General features: G+C 33.6%; 1 protein-coding gene across 4 annotated transcripts in view; it reads right to left on the bottom strand.

The window, feature by feature from the left end:
• The window catches only part of UCHL3 (ubiquitin C-terminal hydrolase L3), an 83,785-nt gene that overhangs the window by 5,191 nt on the left and 58,755 nt on the right, over nucleotides 1-19,839 (bottom strand). For 2 of the 4 annotated variants that reach the window (XM_031958495.1, XM_031958496.1), the window contains 2 exons: nucleotides 9,825-10,016; nucleotides 5,716-5,791 (listed from right to left, as the gene is read on the bottom strand). In XM_031958495.1, coding sequence (XP_031814355.1) covers nucleotides 5,716-5,791; nucleotides 9,825-10,016 — 268 coding nt within the window. The remainder of the gene's footprint in view (nucleotides 1-5,715; nucleotides 5,792-9,824; nucleotides 10,017-19,839) is intronic. The other 2 variants (XM_031958497.1, XM_031958499.1) reach the window with 1 other exon arrangement.

Raw genomic sequence — 19,839 nt, 5'->3', positions numbered from 1 at the left:
CCTCAATTTTGGTTCAACATGATATTTCATTTTACCAGTATATACTTTTCAAATATGATTTTGTGTTGTTATGTCAAAACTGTTCAAATTATTTTCCATGCCATTCAATCAATTTTTAACTAACCTAATGACTCAGTTATTAAGGATGAATTGTTAACATTTGTAAAATCCGTAAGAGGGATCAATTTTCATAACTATTAAACAGGAAATGCTTTATTGTTTGCATTTCCTACTCAATTTTTTGGGGGGAGTCTTGTCTAATGTCATATACTGCAATATGACTTAAACTTTGTAAAATATCCTTTATATCAAGGGATTTTTTTGAACATAAAAGAAGCTTTATTATATTAGCAGCCTGTATGGTATGATCTTTTACTCTTATTTTTAAATTTTTTAATTAAAAAAACAGGGAATACAAATAATGTTGATCTCTCTCCCCAAACACTCAAAATTTCTTTCTGCTGACTTTAATTCGCTGTCAGTTATTTATTAAGAATTCTAAAACTAACTGTTTGATAACCTCAGTTCACACTGCCTAAAGGATATGGGAAACTATCTTATTCCATAATATTTTGATTCTGAAATTTTAGAGCCTTTGTGAGAAACACTATCAACAGAATAAATCAAATAAAGTGGGCATGATTTATCACCTTTATTTTAATAAGTTTAACATCATGTATTTGTCTGTTGGACATATACTACCTTATTAAAAAGGGTAAAGACTGTCATCCCAGAAACTTCAGAGGTGAATCTGTCATCCCTCACAAAATGAACGAGTAGTATGAATAAAGGTTACATGGCAATGTTTACAACTGGATTCTTTAAATTAGCATAATGCACAGCAAATTCTGCCTACTTTCTGGTGTCAATAACCACCGATAGCCCAATTATTTGATTCCTAAACTGTTTCTAGTCATAAACCATTAAATGAATAAGAAAATTTAATATTTGTGTTTCTTTACAAAGATGCCTAAAATTAATAAGAAATAGAAAACTTAAAGTGCAAAAATATCATTAAATATTGATTAAGTGTTAAAACTACTGGAATACAGAAAAATTCATGAAGATATCTCATAGAAAATAAAAGGAGGGACAGAACTCTGAACACGAACATATGCTTAGAAGAGCAATTTCTAGATTCTGGAAGGAGCTGGTGATATCCAGAGCTTCCCTTCTGTAAGAACTTGGCCTTGGCTATTTCAGAGGAGCAGAGAAATGACTAAGAGTAAGGAAAAAGACCATGATCGTGATTTCAAGGTTTCCTGCACCCATCTAGTAACTGGTATCACAAATTCCACAAAAATTTTCTTTCTACTCTTAGAGACTAAATATCTTAAAATGAAAAGTCAATTGAGGTAATTTATTACAAGAAATTCCTTCATTCCAAAATGTGGTCAATTACTTTGTGAGAAAATAACCTTTATCTTTCCTGAAATAAAGGGTATTGAATGGTATAAGTCTAGAGCTATCCAGAAATGCAAATTAATCTTAAATGAGCCTCTCCCCCCCTACCCCCACCCCCACCCCCAACACCTTAAATGAAGAAGATAGGGTAGTACCCTCCTGTTTTTTGATCACAGCTAAAGATCCAAGAACATCAGCTAGGGCAAAAGAAGAAAAGGAAGACCAAGCCTCTCCCAGGATTACCAACCCCTCCCAAAACAAGGACTCAAGGTACATACATTAATACAGAAAAGAGTTAATAAAGACCCGGACTCTATTTACATCTGGATGATGCTACCTCCAACCAGCTGGGATCTGAAATACTACAGATCTTCAAAGTTCTATTCTTTACTTTCCCTTTATTTTAAGCCTTCTCCAAGGCAACATTTCTGACCTTCTTTACTATAACAAAGAATCTCTACACCCAGGAAAGTTCCTTCTACCCCTAGACTTCTCACCCTTCAAACATTCTTTTCTTTTTCCCTGCAATCTCTTCCAGCAATCAGCTGGCTGCTCCCAGAACTTCCATTTGAAGGACACCCAAGCCAGCCATGTCTTCTTTGCTCCTCTAATTGCATTTGTGAATCTGGACTTTCTCTACCATGCCCAGAAAGGAGTGTTCTCTTTCTTTTCTCCTCCTCCTCTTTTTCAGCTTCCTTTTATGGGCCTACTTCCCCCATTGGAATATAAGCTCACTCAGCTAGAGGAGCTTCAGAGAAATGTAATCAAGAATGAAAGAATTCTAACTGACTTAGATCAGTTTAGGATTAACCAGGACACAAGTTTAATTAACCAAATACTGTTTAAATGCTAATGTTTTATATTGATGCTATGTTGTTAGTTTTGCCCTCCCTTGCAACATCAGTTCTGGTATTTTACCAGAACTGATGTTGCAAGGGAGGGCAAAAGTCCAACTCTAGAAAGCTACAGACTTCTTAGGATGAATCTCTATCTCACAACCTTAATTTCCTACTAGATACCAGGAACTGAATGTCCCACAGATATCTCAAACTTAATCCATCCAAAACTGAACTCTCAATTATCTTTCCCCTTAAGCCTTCCACTCTTCCTAACTTTTCAGTAACTCAAGGTGTTATCCTTGACTCCCTCACTCCTCTCCTTCCTCACCCACATATCCAATCTGCTGCCATCTTCTGTTGATTCTATCTTTATGATTATCTACATTTTCTCTCTGTCCCCTTCTCTCTCACGACACTATCACCACTCTGATGCAGGCCCTTATCTCTTCAGATTTAAATTACTTCAATAGCTTGGTGTTTAGTCTCCTTGATTCAAGTTTTTCTCCACGAGTATGCCCTCTAATCAAAGTGACCTTCTTAAAGCTCAGATCTGACCATGTCACCCTCTTTACTCAATAAATTCTAAGGGCTCGCATCACTGCTCTCAAAGCTTCCTTCACATCTCAGCCAAAATCTGACCTTCTACAAGAAGCCCTTTTTAAAAGTGCTTACCACTAGAGTTATCCTTTTGATTACCTCCAATTTATCTTGTCTATATTTTGTTTGTACAGAGATATCTTCCTCATTAGACTGTCAACTCCTTGGTATTGGGGACTTTTTAGTCTCTTTTCTATCTTCACTGCTTCACACAGAGCTTGGCACATAGTAGGCATTTAGTAAATCCTTGTCGATTTAACTTGTTAGGTATCTTTACACACTAGCCAAAAGTACTTTTGGGAAGAATTCTTGTCTCAGGAAGGACTGAATCTACTGTGAGTTGTGAATGGAGCATGGCTGCAACAGGACAAACAGTAGGAGGTCAAAGTAGAAATGCCAACTAAGGGAGAATCATGATCCTCAAACCATCTTTGAGAGGAAGGAGGAAAGAGTAGCTCTGTCTATATTTTGATGGTGAAGATGAGCTTAGAGGGAACAGCTAATTTGTCTGTGACACACCTGGCTATAGAAGTTTACCAGTGACCTCTCCTTTATATTCTTTTCTCTTTTTCAATAATCAGGATCCCCGTCTATTTTTTATCCTCAGGAATCTTTCCTATTCTTCAAGAATTGCTGATAGTGGTTCTACAATCATACTTACGAATTCCTTCTCTATCCTAAGATGCTATGAGGAGCTAGAGTTGAAAAATCAAAGAGCTACTGGCTCTCTCTTGATATCTACCATGATTATTTTATCTTTTCAACTGAAGATCAACTCACCACTTCATGAATAAAACAAAACAGAAGACAGAAATCCAGTTTTCCATAATTCTAGTAATCAGTCATTTAAAGCTTTGTCATTGATAGTCATGCTATACCATCTACTCTAAGCAACAAGTGTATTCTTTATTGCCTTTTTGGCTTAACTGAAATGCTGTAAAGAATCCTTTATTCAATTTCAACAAGCATCTATTGTCTGCCTACTATGACTTTGAGGCACTGAGAAGGGAAAACAATAATTAAAACACGGACTCAAGCTTACAAACAAGTTGGAATAGCTATCATTCTTAGAATTTTCCATGAGCCCAATTTCATTCTGAGATTTAGCTTTCCTGATCCCATTAGTGCAGTAACACATTTTTATATTTATCTTTTATTTTATGAGTCTCCTTTGATATTCAAGAAAGATCTTTGCTAATTAGAGGTCTCCCTAGAAGCAAGTTTCTCTTTTTCTTCTCCAACAATATATATATATTTTTTAATTATTACACTGTTAGAATCTTTTCCCCCCCTGGTCTTTGGAATTATGCTAGCTTAGAGTATGGTTTGGACTATGCCCAGCACATAAACAGTAGCTAATGTGAATTCTTAAATGACACAGCCCCTTCTCTCAAGATTTCCATAATTTCTACTTCACCAATAAGTTCTTTCTTGCTGCTCAGAATTAAGCTGATTTAAAGTAGTTTTCTATATTACTTTTTAAAAAATGTTTCTAGGGGATGAAATCATAAGTCAAATGAAGTCATTTCAATTAAGTCAAATGAAGAAATTATGAGATGCTAGTTTTTAAAAAAAAGAATGTAATTTGTAGCAAAACAAAATGAGACCAAGCTTGCCAGCTGTATAGTGTGTATTAAAAAATCTCAATGCTCTGCATGTAAGTGCTTTCCTCTTTTGTATCATCTGTATCTTCTTTCTGAACAGGCTTTCTATAATAGAGCCCTAAAAAAAAAATCACTTGTTTCTCCTTTTTGCTCACTCCAATGTACTCTTTGCTTTTAACCTGAAGTTCATGAACTTCCATATAGCTACATATTCTGCATCAACAAAGATATGCTTCTTTCTCTTAAGACCTCTTTTTAAGCATGATGCAAACATTTCCATTGTCATATTTGAGTCATTAGCCCCATCTTTTCAAGTTCTGGATGATACAGAAAATACTAGTATTTCAATATATACTATAGAATAAGAAAGTAAAACATCCCCGATAAGTACTCATCCTACTGAGGCGAAGCAAGTCAACACAACAAACATTAGTTATTATGTTAAGCAATGGGGCTACAAAGATAAAAATGAAATGACTACTGTTTTAAGAGGCTTTTTTTTTTTTAAACTGAATCAAGGTAAAATGCCTATATGGGCTCAGACTCTGTAAAGGGTTGCATTTAAAAACAGAATAGCCTTACTGCAACAGAACTAATTATATGAGAATGTGAATTAAGATAAAGGAAAGAATATGACTACAATTCAGGATGGCTCTTTTGATTTTATACCACAAACCTTATCAAACACCAATTCATGCTCCTAAAAATTTAATAAAAAAAATCAGATCCTGATAATAGATCATACCATATGATAACACCACACATAAAAGCCTGATAAATAATTGTGGATATTGTCATACATGAAATCCTATCAACTTTAATGTAAAATTATATTCTAAAATTTGTTTCATTCATTCATTCATTTATCTTGTGATAAAGTCTTGGGATTATCACCAGTCAAGATCAAACCAGTATGTCCATATAGAGATGTTAACTTACTAAATACTTAAAATCCAAGTTTTAGAATGATTCATAGCAATTTCCGGTAATGGTGTTTTGTTTCCTGATCTACTATAGTACAAAGGCGGTGCTGACATCCTTGAATTTAAGTTTCTTAGACTTAAAACAATTCTATTTTTTCCTGATTTAAAAAAAAAAAAAACTTAAAAGGAAAACTTAGCAGACACTGTGGTAACGTTATGGGTCAATTAATGAACTGAAATAAACAATGAATAAATATCAACTTTAATAGCAACACTTTCTCAGGAATGTAGGTATTTTTAACTCCCTTTCCCCTTTCCCTTGCCAAGATAAATTAAAGTAGTTCTTACCTAATTCATAGAGATGCCCATCTACATGAACTAATGCAATAAAATGCAGATCTACTTTTTCATCTATACTTGGTGCCTGAAATAAGAGGAAAAATACATATTATGTGCATGAGTAGTCACATTATTCAATCAAACCAAATATCAATATGAAAAAATACATATTTAATGACATAAAACAGAGCATTTTGTTGGTGCCAGAACTAGACATGGAAAGAGCGTTTTTCTACTTAATTTCACTGTGTCCATACAATTTTGCAAGAGGTAAACTACAATAAAGGCATATTGCTCCAAAGCGTATCCCTTTTACCATTTAGTCTTTTATTAAGGTCCCTCGAACAAAAGTCTTTGGTTTTCTCTAGAAAATTGATCAGTGCTGGAATTTAGATAATTTTTTTCAATTAAAATTTTTATGAAATAAAGATACAAAATTATATTTTCACTTAATGACACTTTAAGTCTTGCTTCTTGAATACCTTAAGAGAAAACTATCAGGATCACAAGGAGAAAAGAAATTCTCCAGGCAGGTCATTCTAGACCCAAGAAGTATAAGAACAAATAGGTATATAAGAGCCTAAATTTCTTACAAAATGAAGAAATCTGCGCAGTTTAGCTCAAAAGGTTATTGTGAAGAAAGCACTTTGTAAACCTTAAAGTACTTAATAATTTATGTTATTACTGTTGCTGTTATTGTGACTTTTTAGGGGAAGGCAAGAACAAATTCAGTTGCAGTAAACCAGTAACATGTTCACTTAGCCTATTAGATAAATTTTTATGCTAAATCAGCAATGACAAATCCAAGAATAAAATTATAATCAATGATTCCTCCACCCTACTTAAATCTAAATTACTAATTTTCAGCTTTCCTAAGAAATTAAAATACATTAAATTTAAAATCAATTAGTATTATATGTTCATATTTTCTATTGTAACTATCAACTTAGGACCGATAAGTATTACTAGACAAAATTGTATGATTTGCAATGGCATAACAGGCATTATTTTTGCTACTAAAGGTATACTGAAGACAAAAGTTAAAAGAAAAAACATTCAAAACATGGACAAATAAAAATATATTTTGTACAATTTAAGGCATTTTGTGGTAAATTCTGATATCTTTGATCTAAAAAATATAGTTAGCCATATGCTAACTTCCATTGATAATTTTAAAATTTTATACTAAATCATCATTTGGGGATAGAAATCTAAAAGTACAGATAGTATTACATGCAAAAAATATCATGCAGTATCTTTTACAGAACTCATAAACATTTTAGGGTGGTATTTTATTTTTAACAATGTCTCCATAATGATATAAGGTTGTTAATAAAAGAGAATACCATTTAAATATTTCATGATGATAAAGCATATCATCAAGTTATTTAAAATTATCAAGTTAAGAGAAAAGTAAAAAAGCATTTATTGAGTGACTACTTTATGCCAGGCACTGCACTATTTAGCATTTTACAAATATCTCATTTAAGAAATTCCATACCTCAAAAGCTAGGGCTAACTTTAAAGTAAAAAACAGTCACATCAAAAAACAATATCTAGTGGACTGCTTAGATTGGTCAAAAAAAAAAAAAAAAAAAAAAGAAAAAAGCTTATGACTTATTAAATTAATCTTAGTTAACAGACCATATGACTACTAAAGTTCTTTCCAACTCTAAATCCATTATCATCCTATGAATCTCCTTCCTACTACCTTTACTTTATGAATGACAAAACCGAGATACAAAAGAGGAAATTTCCCTCCCAGTAACCCAGTCTATTAATGATAGTTAGGTTTCCTTACTCCAGGGCCTAGATTTTGACTACTTGGAAACAGTATTTGAACTCCTAAAATGATTAAACCAAATCTTAGGATTCACACTTCTTTAATGATAGAATAAGAATGGTCAAGTGAGCAACTTTTTCATCAAAGTATATTACTGTGTTGACACTGAATCTGTAACATAATGCTTTTTGCCAACAAACATGCAGAGCTGGCTGGCTATGAGCTGCTAATGGGGGAAAAAAAGCTACCAAAATTTAAAACTTTTCTTGATTTGACAAAATTACTCTCCCAACCCCAAGTTTATTCTTCTCATTCTTGAAGCTGTGCATTTTCCAAAGTATTTTTTTGTGTTGTCATTTGAAGGCATTAAAACCAAGAAATTGAGGAGTGGGAGGAAGAAATACTTCATATACAAAAAAAAAAAAAAAAAAATCTCTCTCAAACTTAGCTATGGCTTCAATATTCCACTAAGTACTGGCTTAAAATTTCAAAACCAAAACCAAACCATCAAAGACAAAACATTTTCTAATATATTCAGAATGATAATTAAATTTAAACAATGGAGATGTGAAAAAGCAATGCCTATCAAATCCTTCCTAGCTGGCCAACCTCAATTACAACAATATTCCAAAATAATTTTGAAGAGGAAAAAATCTACAACCATAAGCACTTATTAAGTGACTATTACGTGCCAAGTACTGTGCTAGGCATTTTACAAATATCTCATTTGAAGAATCAAACATTTCACCATATCAATACAAGTAAAAACAAATAAGCAAAATGTATACTGTTACTTATAGAATGCCTTCAGTTTCAAAAAAGTCGTAATTTGTTTCAAGGGCCAAAAAATAATTTTGTCAATTTCTTTTAATCATATTTTTAATACAACTTCCCTGAGAATATACAATGAATTTCTACATTTAAAAAACAGAATGACTTAAATGAATGTTAACTTTTAAGCAAAAGGAAAATAAAGCAAATATGCAATGAAAGATGTTTATGAAAACTTTAAATAAATTTTATGAGAAAATAAGATTTCAGTGAAAGTAAAATGAAATTAAATCCAATATGATACAAAGCAATGGTCCCAAATTCTAAAATTTCATTTTGATTTAGGGATTGTTCAAGCACACCAGATACTGAATTTGATTTTCATTTAGCATTAAATCTACAGCCTCATTCCTGGCTTCAAAAACAGGATTCTGTTTCAGTCCTTGGCAGCTATATCAACAATAGATCATTAAACAAAGATGGGCATTCCCATGTTTATGGCAAATTCTACTGCATGGCTCCTCTGGTGACACATGCCAGAAAATATCTAGACTCCACTCTATAATCTCAGGGGAAAGAAGTTTGACACTAACTTATCATTTATTTTTTAAGTCTAGGCTAACTATATTAACACTTAAATTTTCCCATTTAACTTCTTAGAATCATCATTTATGTTTACTTGTAACGTTCTTACATAGTAACATAAACCAAAACTTGAAATACAAGTTTCGAAGAAGGGGTCAGCCATGCAGAAAGGCATGAGGTGAGGGATAGTCATTGTGACTGTTCAGTTCTCCTATATTATTTTAATAGCTATGCCGGAGTATGTCACTTTCCCTAAGAATGCAGGAATAAACAGTTGTGGTTTTGTTTTTTGTTTTTACAGTTTTTTGCTATTAGTAGCTTAATAAAGAGGAAATGATTTGAAATGTGGCAACATTTAACAAGAAGAAAATCTTCACCTCCACCCTGGATAAGATCTTTAGAAACTAAACAGGAAGGGAAGATCAGATAAAGAAAATCAAGTACCTGAGGCACCTCAGGGAATAATACCTTAGACGAAAACACCCTACACCATGAAGGATTCAGACTGAGGACAGGATAAAGTAAAGTGACCCCCAGGATGAGCATGGCAGAAGACTAAAGTCATGTTCAATAACATGAAAAAATAAAAACAAAGTTACTGATGGCAAAGAACTTAGAAGCTGCAAAGCATTTGTTGATCAGTGTCAACTAAAAGAAACCAGAAAGATGAGGTGCGGAAGAATATAGATTGACTTTTGAGAGCTTACAGAAACTGGAATATCATGAATGTCGATCAATACTTTTCAAAAGATATTGGCAGGCCATGGAGTGGAAAGATGGATGCTCACCAAGATGACGGCACAAAAGTCAAGCTAGACAGCAAAGCATAAACAGATGTATGCTTGCAATCTTGTGTGGGGAAGGGAAAGCTAATGGTTAAGAAAACCAAGAGAAAAGCATCTTGAAGACTGAAGGAGCGTAAGTGGTAATGGACTGTCCTGGTCACGGGAAGAAGATTTGGAAGATTGACTACACTTACAACAGAATGAAGCCCCACAGACGGCAGGCGTAAGAAGGGCCGCCAGCGACGAAGACGGAGAGATGGGCTGGTAGCCTTTGCTGGACCTACATGGTTACGTTTGACCCAGGGCAGGGATGCATGGTGACACAATGGTGAGGCCTTCGTTCTGCAGTGGCTAGAATGAGGCTGGGATGAGGATGGCGAGGACGACTACATAGATATTAAAAAAGAGAACATTTACTTAGACCACATTAACGGGTTAACAATTTTTATCCCTAATAGGCAACATAATGTCACACTTCAATTCAAAGGGTCTGGTACTTTTAATCAAATAGCCTAGTAAAAGATTCTGGTTAAAGGAGGAAAGAAAAAAAAAAAAACAACAGAAAATACTTGACATTTAAGATGTGGCTACCTAAGTGCTCTTGCTTCTCTTTAAGATGTTTTATGAGAACATACTCAAAGCATTTATGCAATTCTACTTTGCCTACTGCATAAAGATTTCTATGAAATGGAAAAACAAGTAATCCAAATAGAAATACTTTATCAAACTGAAAACCCCCCATCAGTCCCAACAGCACACCTGTGATGGAGTGAGTGCAGCACAAAGGGGCAAGGTATCCAAAGCAGATGAGAATTCTAAGGAAAAAAATCCAGATAAAACTTCTGAAGTAGATCATACATATACAAATTATTCTCTTGTACAAATATGGTTGCTTAGGTTCTCATGGAAACAAAACTGCCTCTTTCTTTGCACATGACATTTAACTTGGCCTACTTTTGTTAAATGAGAGCCAGGGAAAGACTTTATTGTTACCAAATGGAGTCAGACCTTGATGAGGGAAGAAGTTTCACTTTCTTTCTAGGCAATCTTTATAGGCCTAATACTACTTCCAGGATAGTATAGGACCATCATGTTTTCAGAAGCAAGAAGTTAAATTTGAACTTCAGTGTGCTCACAAAATGAGGTTTGGTTTTGATGGCCTCTTAATTTCCCTTATTTTAGGTTTAAAATCCTACAGTCTGTTTCAGCAAACACAAATCATCAAATGTTTGCTATGGACAAGGCATTGTGGTCCAGTGGTCAAACTACAAACTAGCTCCTGTGGTCAAAGAGCTTACTTTCTAACCTTGATATGCTAACAGAAGCTTGATTTCTGATCTAATGATTTTATTAACAATCATTACTTTGTTAATAGTTTAATAATTAGAAGCAATATTATGTAAGTTATAAACTAAATTTATAATGAATGTGTAGTTTTATAGTAAGCATGAAAAAACACAGTATTGACATTGACAATCCATTGATTAATACTAATAACATGCTTTACCAACTACAACATAGTTAACAAATTTTTAAATGTAAACAATACAATTATTTTTGAAAAAAACTACATTAGTACTTTGGCCACAAGGAAAAGCTGCAGGATATTTCAGGCTCCATAATTAGAATCACTGGATGAAAATTGGAGATACTGAGTTTGAAAAAACCAAAACTTTAGTGGGAGTAGAACTGTTGTTCAAGTAGTTTAAAGGCTGACATGTAAATGAAGGGTTCTAAGTTATAAAGAGATGGACTTTAGCTTTATATAAGGAACACTTCCTAAAAGTTAATCCTTTCTAAAAAGTGAATGGGCAAAACAGTTCTCCAATTAAATAGAACTAATAAATCAGAGCCTCGAATAGTCAAGGTTATTGGAAAGGGAATTTTTTCATTTCAGGTAAGAGTTGGACTAGATTTAAATACCTCAAACTCTAAGATCCTATTTACAAATATTTAATGAATCTGTAGAGCATTATCCTTGTGATATATGGGCACAATAAATTATGTCATATATGCTTATTGTCAAGAACAGATAATTTGAAGATTCATAAAAAACTGGATTATAGACATTATATAGTTTAGCCCCTAATTTTACAGATAAGAAAACTGAAGCCCAGAGAAATGAAATAATTTATCTAAAATGACATACATGCTAAATGGGACAGTGGAGATTGGAACTCAGGTCTTGGCCTACTAAAAGTTTGTATGGTGACTCCATTACATCAAGTCACCATACAAACTTTTTAAAGATGGCTTATTTTTACACTGTTCTACATAGGATGATGAAAATAACATTTCTGACTGTTAAAAGTTAAAACATGCTAAATTTTGTTTTTCTATAGTGATAATACAACCATATTACACCCCCCCCCCCCAAACTTCATCAAATACTATTCATGAAATGACTGACTTGGGTCTGCTTACAGCCAAAGCAAAGAACATAAATGATCTTTATGAGAAACCAATTAGTGTCCCTGATTTTATTAATATGTCTTAGTCAAATTGGCTTCAAATAATCACCAAAGAAGACTTAAATTCTAATGAAGATTGCATCAATTTATTCTCATTCTTATTTTCCCAGTAATTCCATTATCTCTTATCATCTCTAAATCTAATTCATTTGTGAAAGTTGGGGCAAGACTTTCATATTAATAAGTATGAAAGAGCTTTTCTGTGTTGCCCCTATTTCTGATGCAAGCAAAAGCCCAGTTCATTATGAAGAGAAAGAATAACAAAAGGAGAAAGGTAGGAAAAATAGGCAAGTGTTCAGCAATGACCTAGTTTCAAATCTTTATCACTATTCACTTGTACACTGCAGGAGCTTCTTAATTGTTCTCCTTATTTCTAATCTTTCCCCTATTTAATCCATTCTTTATATAGCTGTCAAAATAAAATTCATAAGGCATAGTTCTTTACTTGGCACACTTGTATTAAAAATTTTAAGTGGCTCTCCTATTTTAAGAATAAAATATAACTCTTCAGCCTTGTGGTTAAGGTCCTTCATAAGGTGGGTTTGTCTTTTTTTTTTTAGCCCAATTTCCATGATTCCCCTTCCTATATTCTAGTTGAAATAGTCTATTACTCATTTTTCCAAACTGTTCTCCTGCTTCCATACATATGCAATTTAGAATCAGAACAACTCACCTACAATAAATTTCTAACATTTTAACAGACCGTCTATAAAAATGTTTGGTCTCAGGAATTGGGTATTAAGGCAAACTCCTAGAAAACAATCAACATGCCTAGAATTACTATAATTATAAATACTTGTGTATGCCATTTTTATTAAGTACCTAACTATAGCACTAAAGGATTTGTGTACTTTAAGATTATCTACATTTTCCCAGTATAGTGAAAAATTCACTTTTTTAAAGTGATATTATTTTCAATGAAAATATAACTATAAGGCAGTGTGATGTAGTACAAAGCTTCTTAAACTGTGGTTTCCAACTCCATAATTCCATAACTGAATAAGGTAGCAAAAAATTTGGCAACAGTAAAAGATTTCTGAATGCAGCAACCAAACAACCAAAAACTAAACGCGTAACGAATCTGAGGGGTTTCTGGCAGTACTGTGATGTGTTATGCAACTTCACTGCAGTCTTGGTTCTGAACACAACACTTGCACACTCTGCAACAAACACCACCAGAAACACCTTAGCTCAAATTCAAGACAGGGTCACAAAGAAATTTTTTAGGAAAAAAGAGATAGCTAACAGAAAAAGAAAAAGTTTAAGCCCCAATACAGTGGAAAGAAATGAAACTTTTAGTTTATAAGACAAAGATTCAAAAATGCATTACAACAGGAAAAGTAAACAAGTACCCTTCCAAATAAGTTTCCTCATCTGTAAAAAAGAGGATCATACTTACTCTTCCATTACTACCACAAAGGTTTACTGTGAAGAAAGCATTTTGTAAATGGTAATGTGCTATATAAAATAAGCTGAAATTCTTATCATGACAGAAGGAAGTTTTGATGTGGTTTATAAGCAAATTAACAGAAGCAGTCAACATTATAAATTTAAGTAAGCCTGATACTGGGATATAAATTCAATTCTATATATAAATCATGTGAATCTTTGGTGTAATAAATATTTTTAAGAGAAAGGGGGATGCAAAATTAACTATACAATGTTTCCTCAGTGTTTCACTAGAACCCTGTTTCCTCTGTTTCTGCTTCTTGCAGTTAAATGAGGACTATAAAATTATGTCGGACACAAGTCATTGGGCCCTCATTTGGGGTCTTCTTGGCAAAGATACTGGAGTGATTTGCCATTTCCTTCTCAAAATGAAGAAGCTTAGGTAAACAGAATTAAATGACTTTCCCAGGTCATATGCTAGTGTCTGAGATCAGATTTTTATTCAGGAAGATGAGTCTCCCATACTTTGAGCTCTTTACTCTATCCACCTCTACTGCCTAGATGCCCCAATAGTAATAATAGCAACCAGGCTATCATATTTTAACACCTGCAAATCACTTTACAAAAATTATTTCATTTTATCCCCACAATAACCATGGAAGGTAGGTGCTATTTATCTTCATTTTCAGATAATGAAATTCAAGTAGAGGTTAAATGACTTGCCTATGAACACACAACTAGTTAAGTATCTGAGGCCATATTTGAATTTAGATCTTTCTGACTATGAGCTCAGTATTCTATTTGATTACCTAATCATCTCATATAAGGTTATCAATGCAATTTTAAAAAATAAATAACATCTTAAAGAAACACTTTTTTCAAAAACAATTTGAAGCTCATGCCACAAAGCACAGATTTAAAGAAAATAAGAACAAAGTTCATCTGTTCAACAACACTGTATAGAAGGACTCATGATCATTCCAACAGATAAAGAAACTGACAAAATGTGCTATTTAGGAATCTAAAAATTCTAAAGCTTTTTTTTTCAAATTATAAAAATTAAATTCAAACACACCAACTAGACCACTGTACTAATTATTAGACCAATAATTGTGACCAGAAGTATTGCCTCTAGAAGACTATTTTCAAAAGCTTAAATTATAATTCAGTTCATAAAAACACAGTGAGAACCGTATGCACTACTTAACAGTTATTGTCATTCTTTGATGCAAAGGTAATATCCGCAATATGTATACTCCTTTCCACTATAGAAACAGACAACTTTCTAATTCTGTGAGATTTTGACTATGTAATTCTTTTAAAATTATATTAAATGGATTGGAGTCTTTCCTCTGGTCCTTAATTGTCATAACTATTCAATTGCTCCCTCTCAATCTCCTTTGTTAAATGTTTTTGTTATCTGTGTCATGCCCAGTTATTGAAGGTGTGTCTTTGAAGGGTCCTCTTCTGAGCTAGCAGCTCAACTTTCTTTATTTTGTTTTACATAAGCTTGAGCCCATCAGCTTCCAATGTCACATTTCAAAAGAGATATTCCATAGCTATCTCAAACTCAGTAAGTCCAAAAAAGCTCATTCTCCTTCCCCACAAGCAGTCTTTTACTGCTACCTTTCCTATTATTGCTGAGAGCAGCATCACCTTGCCAATTCTCAAGTTCATACTCTGGCTGCTATCCTCAACCCTTCATTTGTACCAAGATATATGTATAGTTCCTACCTTTACAACTTCTCTTATATGTAAACACACACATAAAGACATGTATATACACTATATATGGATATTCCCTTCTTTCTCAGTCAGAATATCTCCATCCTAGTTCCAGTGCTTGTTGTCTCTTGTCTAGCCTAGTGCAATAGCTTTCTAATCCATTTCCCTGCTTAAACTCTCTTCCCACTTCAAGCCATCTTCCACTTAGCCAACAAAGTAATTTTCTTAATGGGTAGATCTGACCATGTCAAATGCCCATTTTTCAATGAACTCCCATTACCTGCAAACCTGGTTTCCTTCTAACTTGCCAGTATTCTTATACTTTACTCTCTTCTATACATCCCATATTACAGCGACACTGGACTCTTTTTAGTTCTTGAACATGACACTTAATATCCCTGTACCTTTGTTCTATTTATTCTCCCAAACTTAGAATTGTGTTAACCCTCCTATTGCCTGGCACACAGCAGGCAGTATTTGAATGTTAAGTATTGTTATCTCTGCCTCCTAGTTTACCCGATTACTTTCAAGACTAAGGCCAAAGTCCTCCTTTGTACTTCCACCTTTATCCCCTAGTTACTACTACCACCTTCCCCTTTCAAAAAGATCTTTCTCTACTCTGTATCTCTCTCATATACAATCTAATTCTTTACATATTGTCTCCTATGTTCTTCTCTTTCTTTGTATTCCTAATACTTAATGCAGTGCTTGAGATTTAATAAAGATCATAAGTATTTGATTTGACTACCACTACAAAAAATAAATTTATTTGTTAAATCAGATTGCCACTATGCGACTATCTGATAATAAAGGTCACTGATGTCTTTTACTGGAATTCTTAAATGCAAATCATTGTTAGCAATATGTTGGATGCAGCATATGCCTAATATGCTTCTTTTTTGTTCATCTACAATTCAGCTAAATTCTAATTATGATTCTTCTGAGAACATAGTGTTCCATGAATTGCAATCATACATATCATCCAAAAACTACTGATGTGAAAAAGCTCAGGGTCATAAAAAGTACTGCTCCTCTATTTTTTCTTTGATAAAATTAAAATAAAATTATTGGGTTTTTTGAAAAAAGGAATGAGGGAGTTTAATATTCTTAAACTTTCCATAATCTTTAGAAGGACAAAAGCTTTCACCTTCTGGGGAGTCAGTTTTATAGTCCTGATACAGAATTCTAATGTACCATTCATTTCATCAGAAGTTAAAATATTGTGAGTGAAGGATTTATTAATATTATTTGTGGAACCATTTTTCTCCTTTCCTCTTCCCCACCTCTCCACCAACTATCTAGTAAAATATACTGCCACAGCAGAACAATAATACAGGCTTATGGCTGCAATGTTAATTTTCAATAGAGTATAACTTTAGTAACCATTTTAGATTAATAGATATATAGAACAGGCCCTCTGAATGCCAAATTATTCAATACCCTAGGAATATTAAAATGCAGTTTAATTATTTGAACCTTTAGTGAAAATTTGTCTCTGCAAGAAAACATTCAGGAGTTATTTTTATGCATTTTAGTTCTGGCTTAATTTTTCTGGTAGCCTAGGATATCTGGATACTTTATTTACAATGTTTCTTCAGATTCAGACATCTAGTGAATATGTGTGATTATAAAGAGACCTGATAATGTATCCTAACATCTTTCCTGAAAAGATTGTACATTTACAGATTTTCTTTTGGTCAATGGCTGTTACTTAAATTTATAAGACTTGTTATTTATAGTTCTTTTTGGCCACGGGCTGCATAATTGTTTAAGTTGAGAAAACTCTTGAAAAGGAATAGCAGATGTTGAGTTTCCTTTTTTTGCTTAAAAAGACAGTAGAAAAAAATGACAAGTATATCAAAAGTTTTAGTCTAAGCAAAAGTTGAAAAGATAAGCGAATATATGCTTCTTTTCCTTCACATCTGCATAAATTTTAAAGATGATCCAGTCCAATCCGTTCATTTTACAAGTAAAAAAAAAAAAAACTGAGTACTAAACTAGGTCTGATATTCCAGGACACATACATGGGTAAATAGTGGCAGGGCTAGAATCTAAGTGCCTAGTTTACTAGTCCAGTGCTGTTTCTATTATCCTCTATTACCTCACACTAATTACACTGCATGTAATCTAAAAGTCATTCACTAATATTATGACTTGGCAGAGTAGAGTCCCTATTCCTGAAGAGAATTTTCACATTCAGTTTTTTATCTTGAATTTTTCTTCAATTAGCAGTAGTTTCTTCCATTGAGGGCAAAATTAAGTTTCACCCAATATATAATTTACCTATCATAAGTGTTTCTTTGAGAACATGAACAGAGATATGTAAACTTCAACAGGGAATAAGAATTGTATAACCTTCAGATATATCGTATGGGCAAACATTGAAAAGTGGTTGCTAAAATAGATTTTCTCACATTACAAAATCAATATTCTTCACTAAGAAAGTGATTGGCCATAAATATGTTATAATAACTTGGCTCTAAATTTTTCTAAAAATAGAATAAAGGAAATTCATTGTGGCTGAGCCCCAAAGAATTTCTTTATTTATATCATATCCTATTATTAAGGAAAATGTCATCAGAAAACATGTAATTTACTTACAATAAAGGATTTTTACTTGGTAGGACACACAAAATTTTTTCAGAATCTAGATAGCTTCGTATAACTAAGAAAAACAAATGGCTTACAAGTAAGAGTTTATAGCTTAATAGAAAAAACAAATACTGCAAATCCTGAAAATAGAGCAGTAGTTATAGTATAACCGTAAATAGGCTCTTAAATCTTATTATTTCTTTGTAACAGTATTCAAATGTTAGACATATGCATCCTTTAGGACATGTAATACTGACAGTTATTATTCAATATAAAGTAATATTATTATAAATAAATACAAATATAAATAGCATTACCAATAACAATGAGGGATTATCAATAATAGCAACAATGGTTACATTCATTTATTAGTAATCCATTTGTGTTTTATCATTTTAAAAGAAATATTAAAAGCAAAAGAATGTTCAGAGGAAGGCAAACAGGGTGATGACAGCTGAGGAAAGTTAAGCAGCTGGAAGTGCAATGGCTGGCCCAGGGCAACATGTCTGAATGGGGTTTGAACTCAGGCCTTCCTGATGCCAGCACTCTACCCACAGTACCAGTGAGAACTGTCTAGAGAAAAGACTATCAATAAAGAAAAGGAACACTAGAAAGTCAAGAAGGACCAAAATGGGGAAAAGCTCATTAGATCAGGAAAACTTTTGAGAAAGCAGTCTCAGCTGAATCACAGAAGTAAAAACCAGGCTGCAAAAGTGGCAAAGAGATTAAGAGGAGAGAAGAGAGGAGACCCGGACTGTGAACTGCCTTCTCAGGAGGTGAGACGGATCAGAGGCATGGCCGGGGCTATCAGCAACAGCTCAGCAGTCGGGGACAAGGAGACAAAACAAGATGACAGGAGTGATGCCACAATCTAGGGACGGGTTAGAATAAAATCACTGTTCATGGAAAGGGTTTTGCTGAGTCTGCATCTGAGTTAGGTGAATCAAGGAAGGATTTTTCCAAATTGCCACAACTTTTTCAGTGAAATATGAGGCAAAGTCCTCAGCTGAGAGAGTGGGATTAAGAGGAGCCCTGGGATGTTGGAGAAGAGATGAAATGTTTGGAAAATGAACTAAGGGAAGTGGAACAAAGCCTTGCTACAAGGAAGGTGGGGAGGAGATGTAATGTGTATTTGTAGTGGGACCAGTCAACAGGGTTTCATGATACTCTCCAACTCCATTCAGCAGCCTGTGGATTGGAGGAGACACAGAAGATAATGAGAGTAATCCAAAGCTAAGGTTTGGCAGGACAAGACAAAAAACAATGAGATACTTAACTAGGGTTGAGATCCCATGACTGAACAGAAGGGAACCTCTTATCTTTTCCTCTAAATTCTTCAAAACTTTTCTATTTCTTTTTTATCACTCAATCTCTTTCAGCTACCCAAGTTCATAACAAGATCATCTTTAATTTTTTCCTCTTATAATGCTATTAAGTCTTGTCAATTCTGCACCTACAACTTGTCTAGAATCTTACTCTTTTCCTCTATTCATACAGGCATTACTCATGGCTTAGATTCTTATCATCTCCAACAGTCTCTTAATTATACTTCAGGTTTCTGGACTCTCCTCTCTTCCATTTCATTTTTCACTTTTCAAAATAATCTTTGTATTACAAAACACAGATCTGGCTATGTTACTTCTCCGCTCAAGAAATTTCAGAGGCACCCAATAAGCTCTAGAACAAAATACTAAATCAGTGGGCATTTAAAACCATTAATAACTCGGCTCTCAGATAGACTCACTGTACTTTTTCCTCTCTTATGAACACTACATTTCAGCCAAACCAGCCTATTTGTGGTCCTCTGAACTCAACACTAACTCCTACTTCTATATGTCTGAACAAGCTGTCCACATGCTCAGATTTCTTTCCCTCATCTCTAAATTTTTTTAAATCTTTCACTTCTTTTAAGATATGCTATCTCCATGTTTTACATAATTTCACATGTGCCTTCTTAATAGAGTGGGAAGGAAAGGAGAGAATCTAGAGTTCAAAAGTTTTAAAAACAAATGTAAAAAGTTGTTTTACATAT

This window comes from Sarcophilus harrisii, chromosome 3 (genome assembly GCF_902635505.1).
Source record: "Sarcophilus harrisii chromosome 3, mSarHar1.11, whole genome shotgun sequence".
Taxonomy (NCBI): Eukaryota; Metazoa; Chordata; class Mammalia; order Dasyuromorphia; family Dasyuridae; genus Sarcophilus; species Sarcophilus harrisii.
This window is presented reverse-complemented; position numbering and strand designations above follow the sequence as displayed.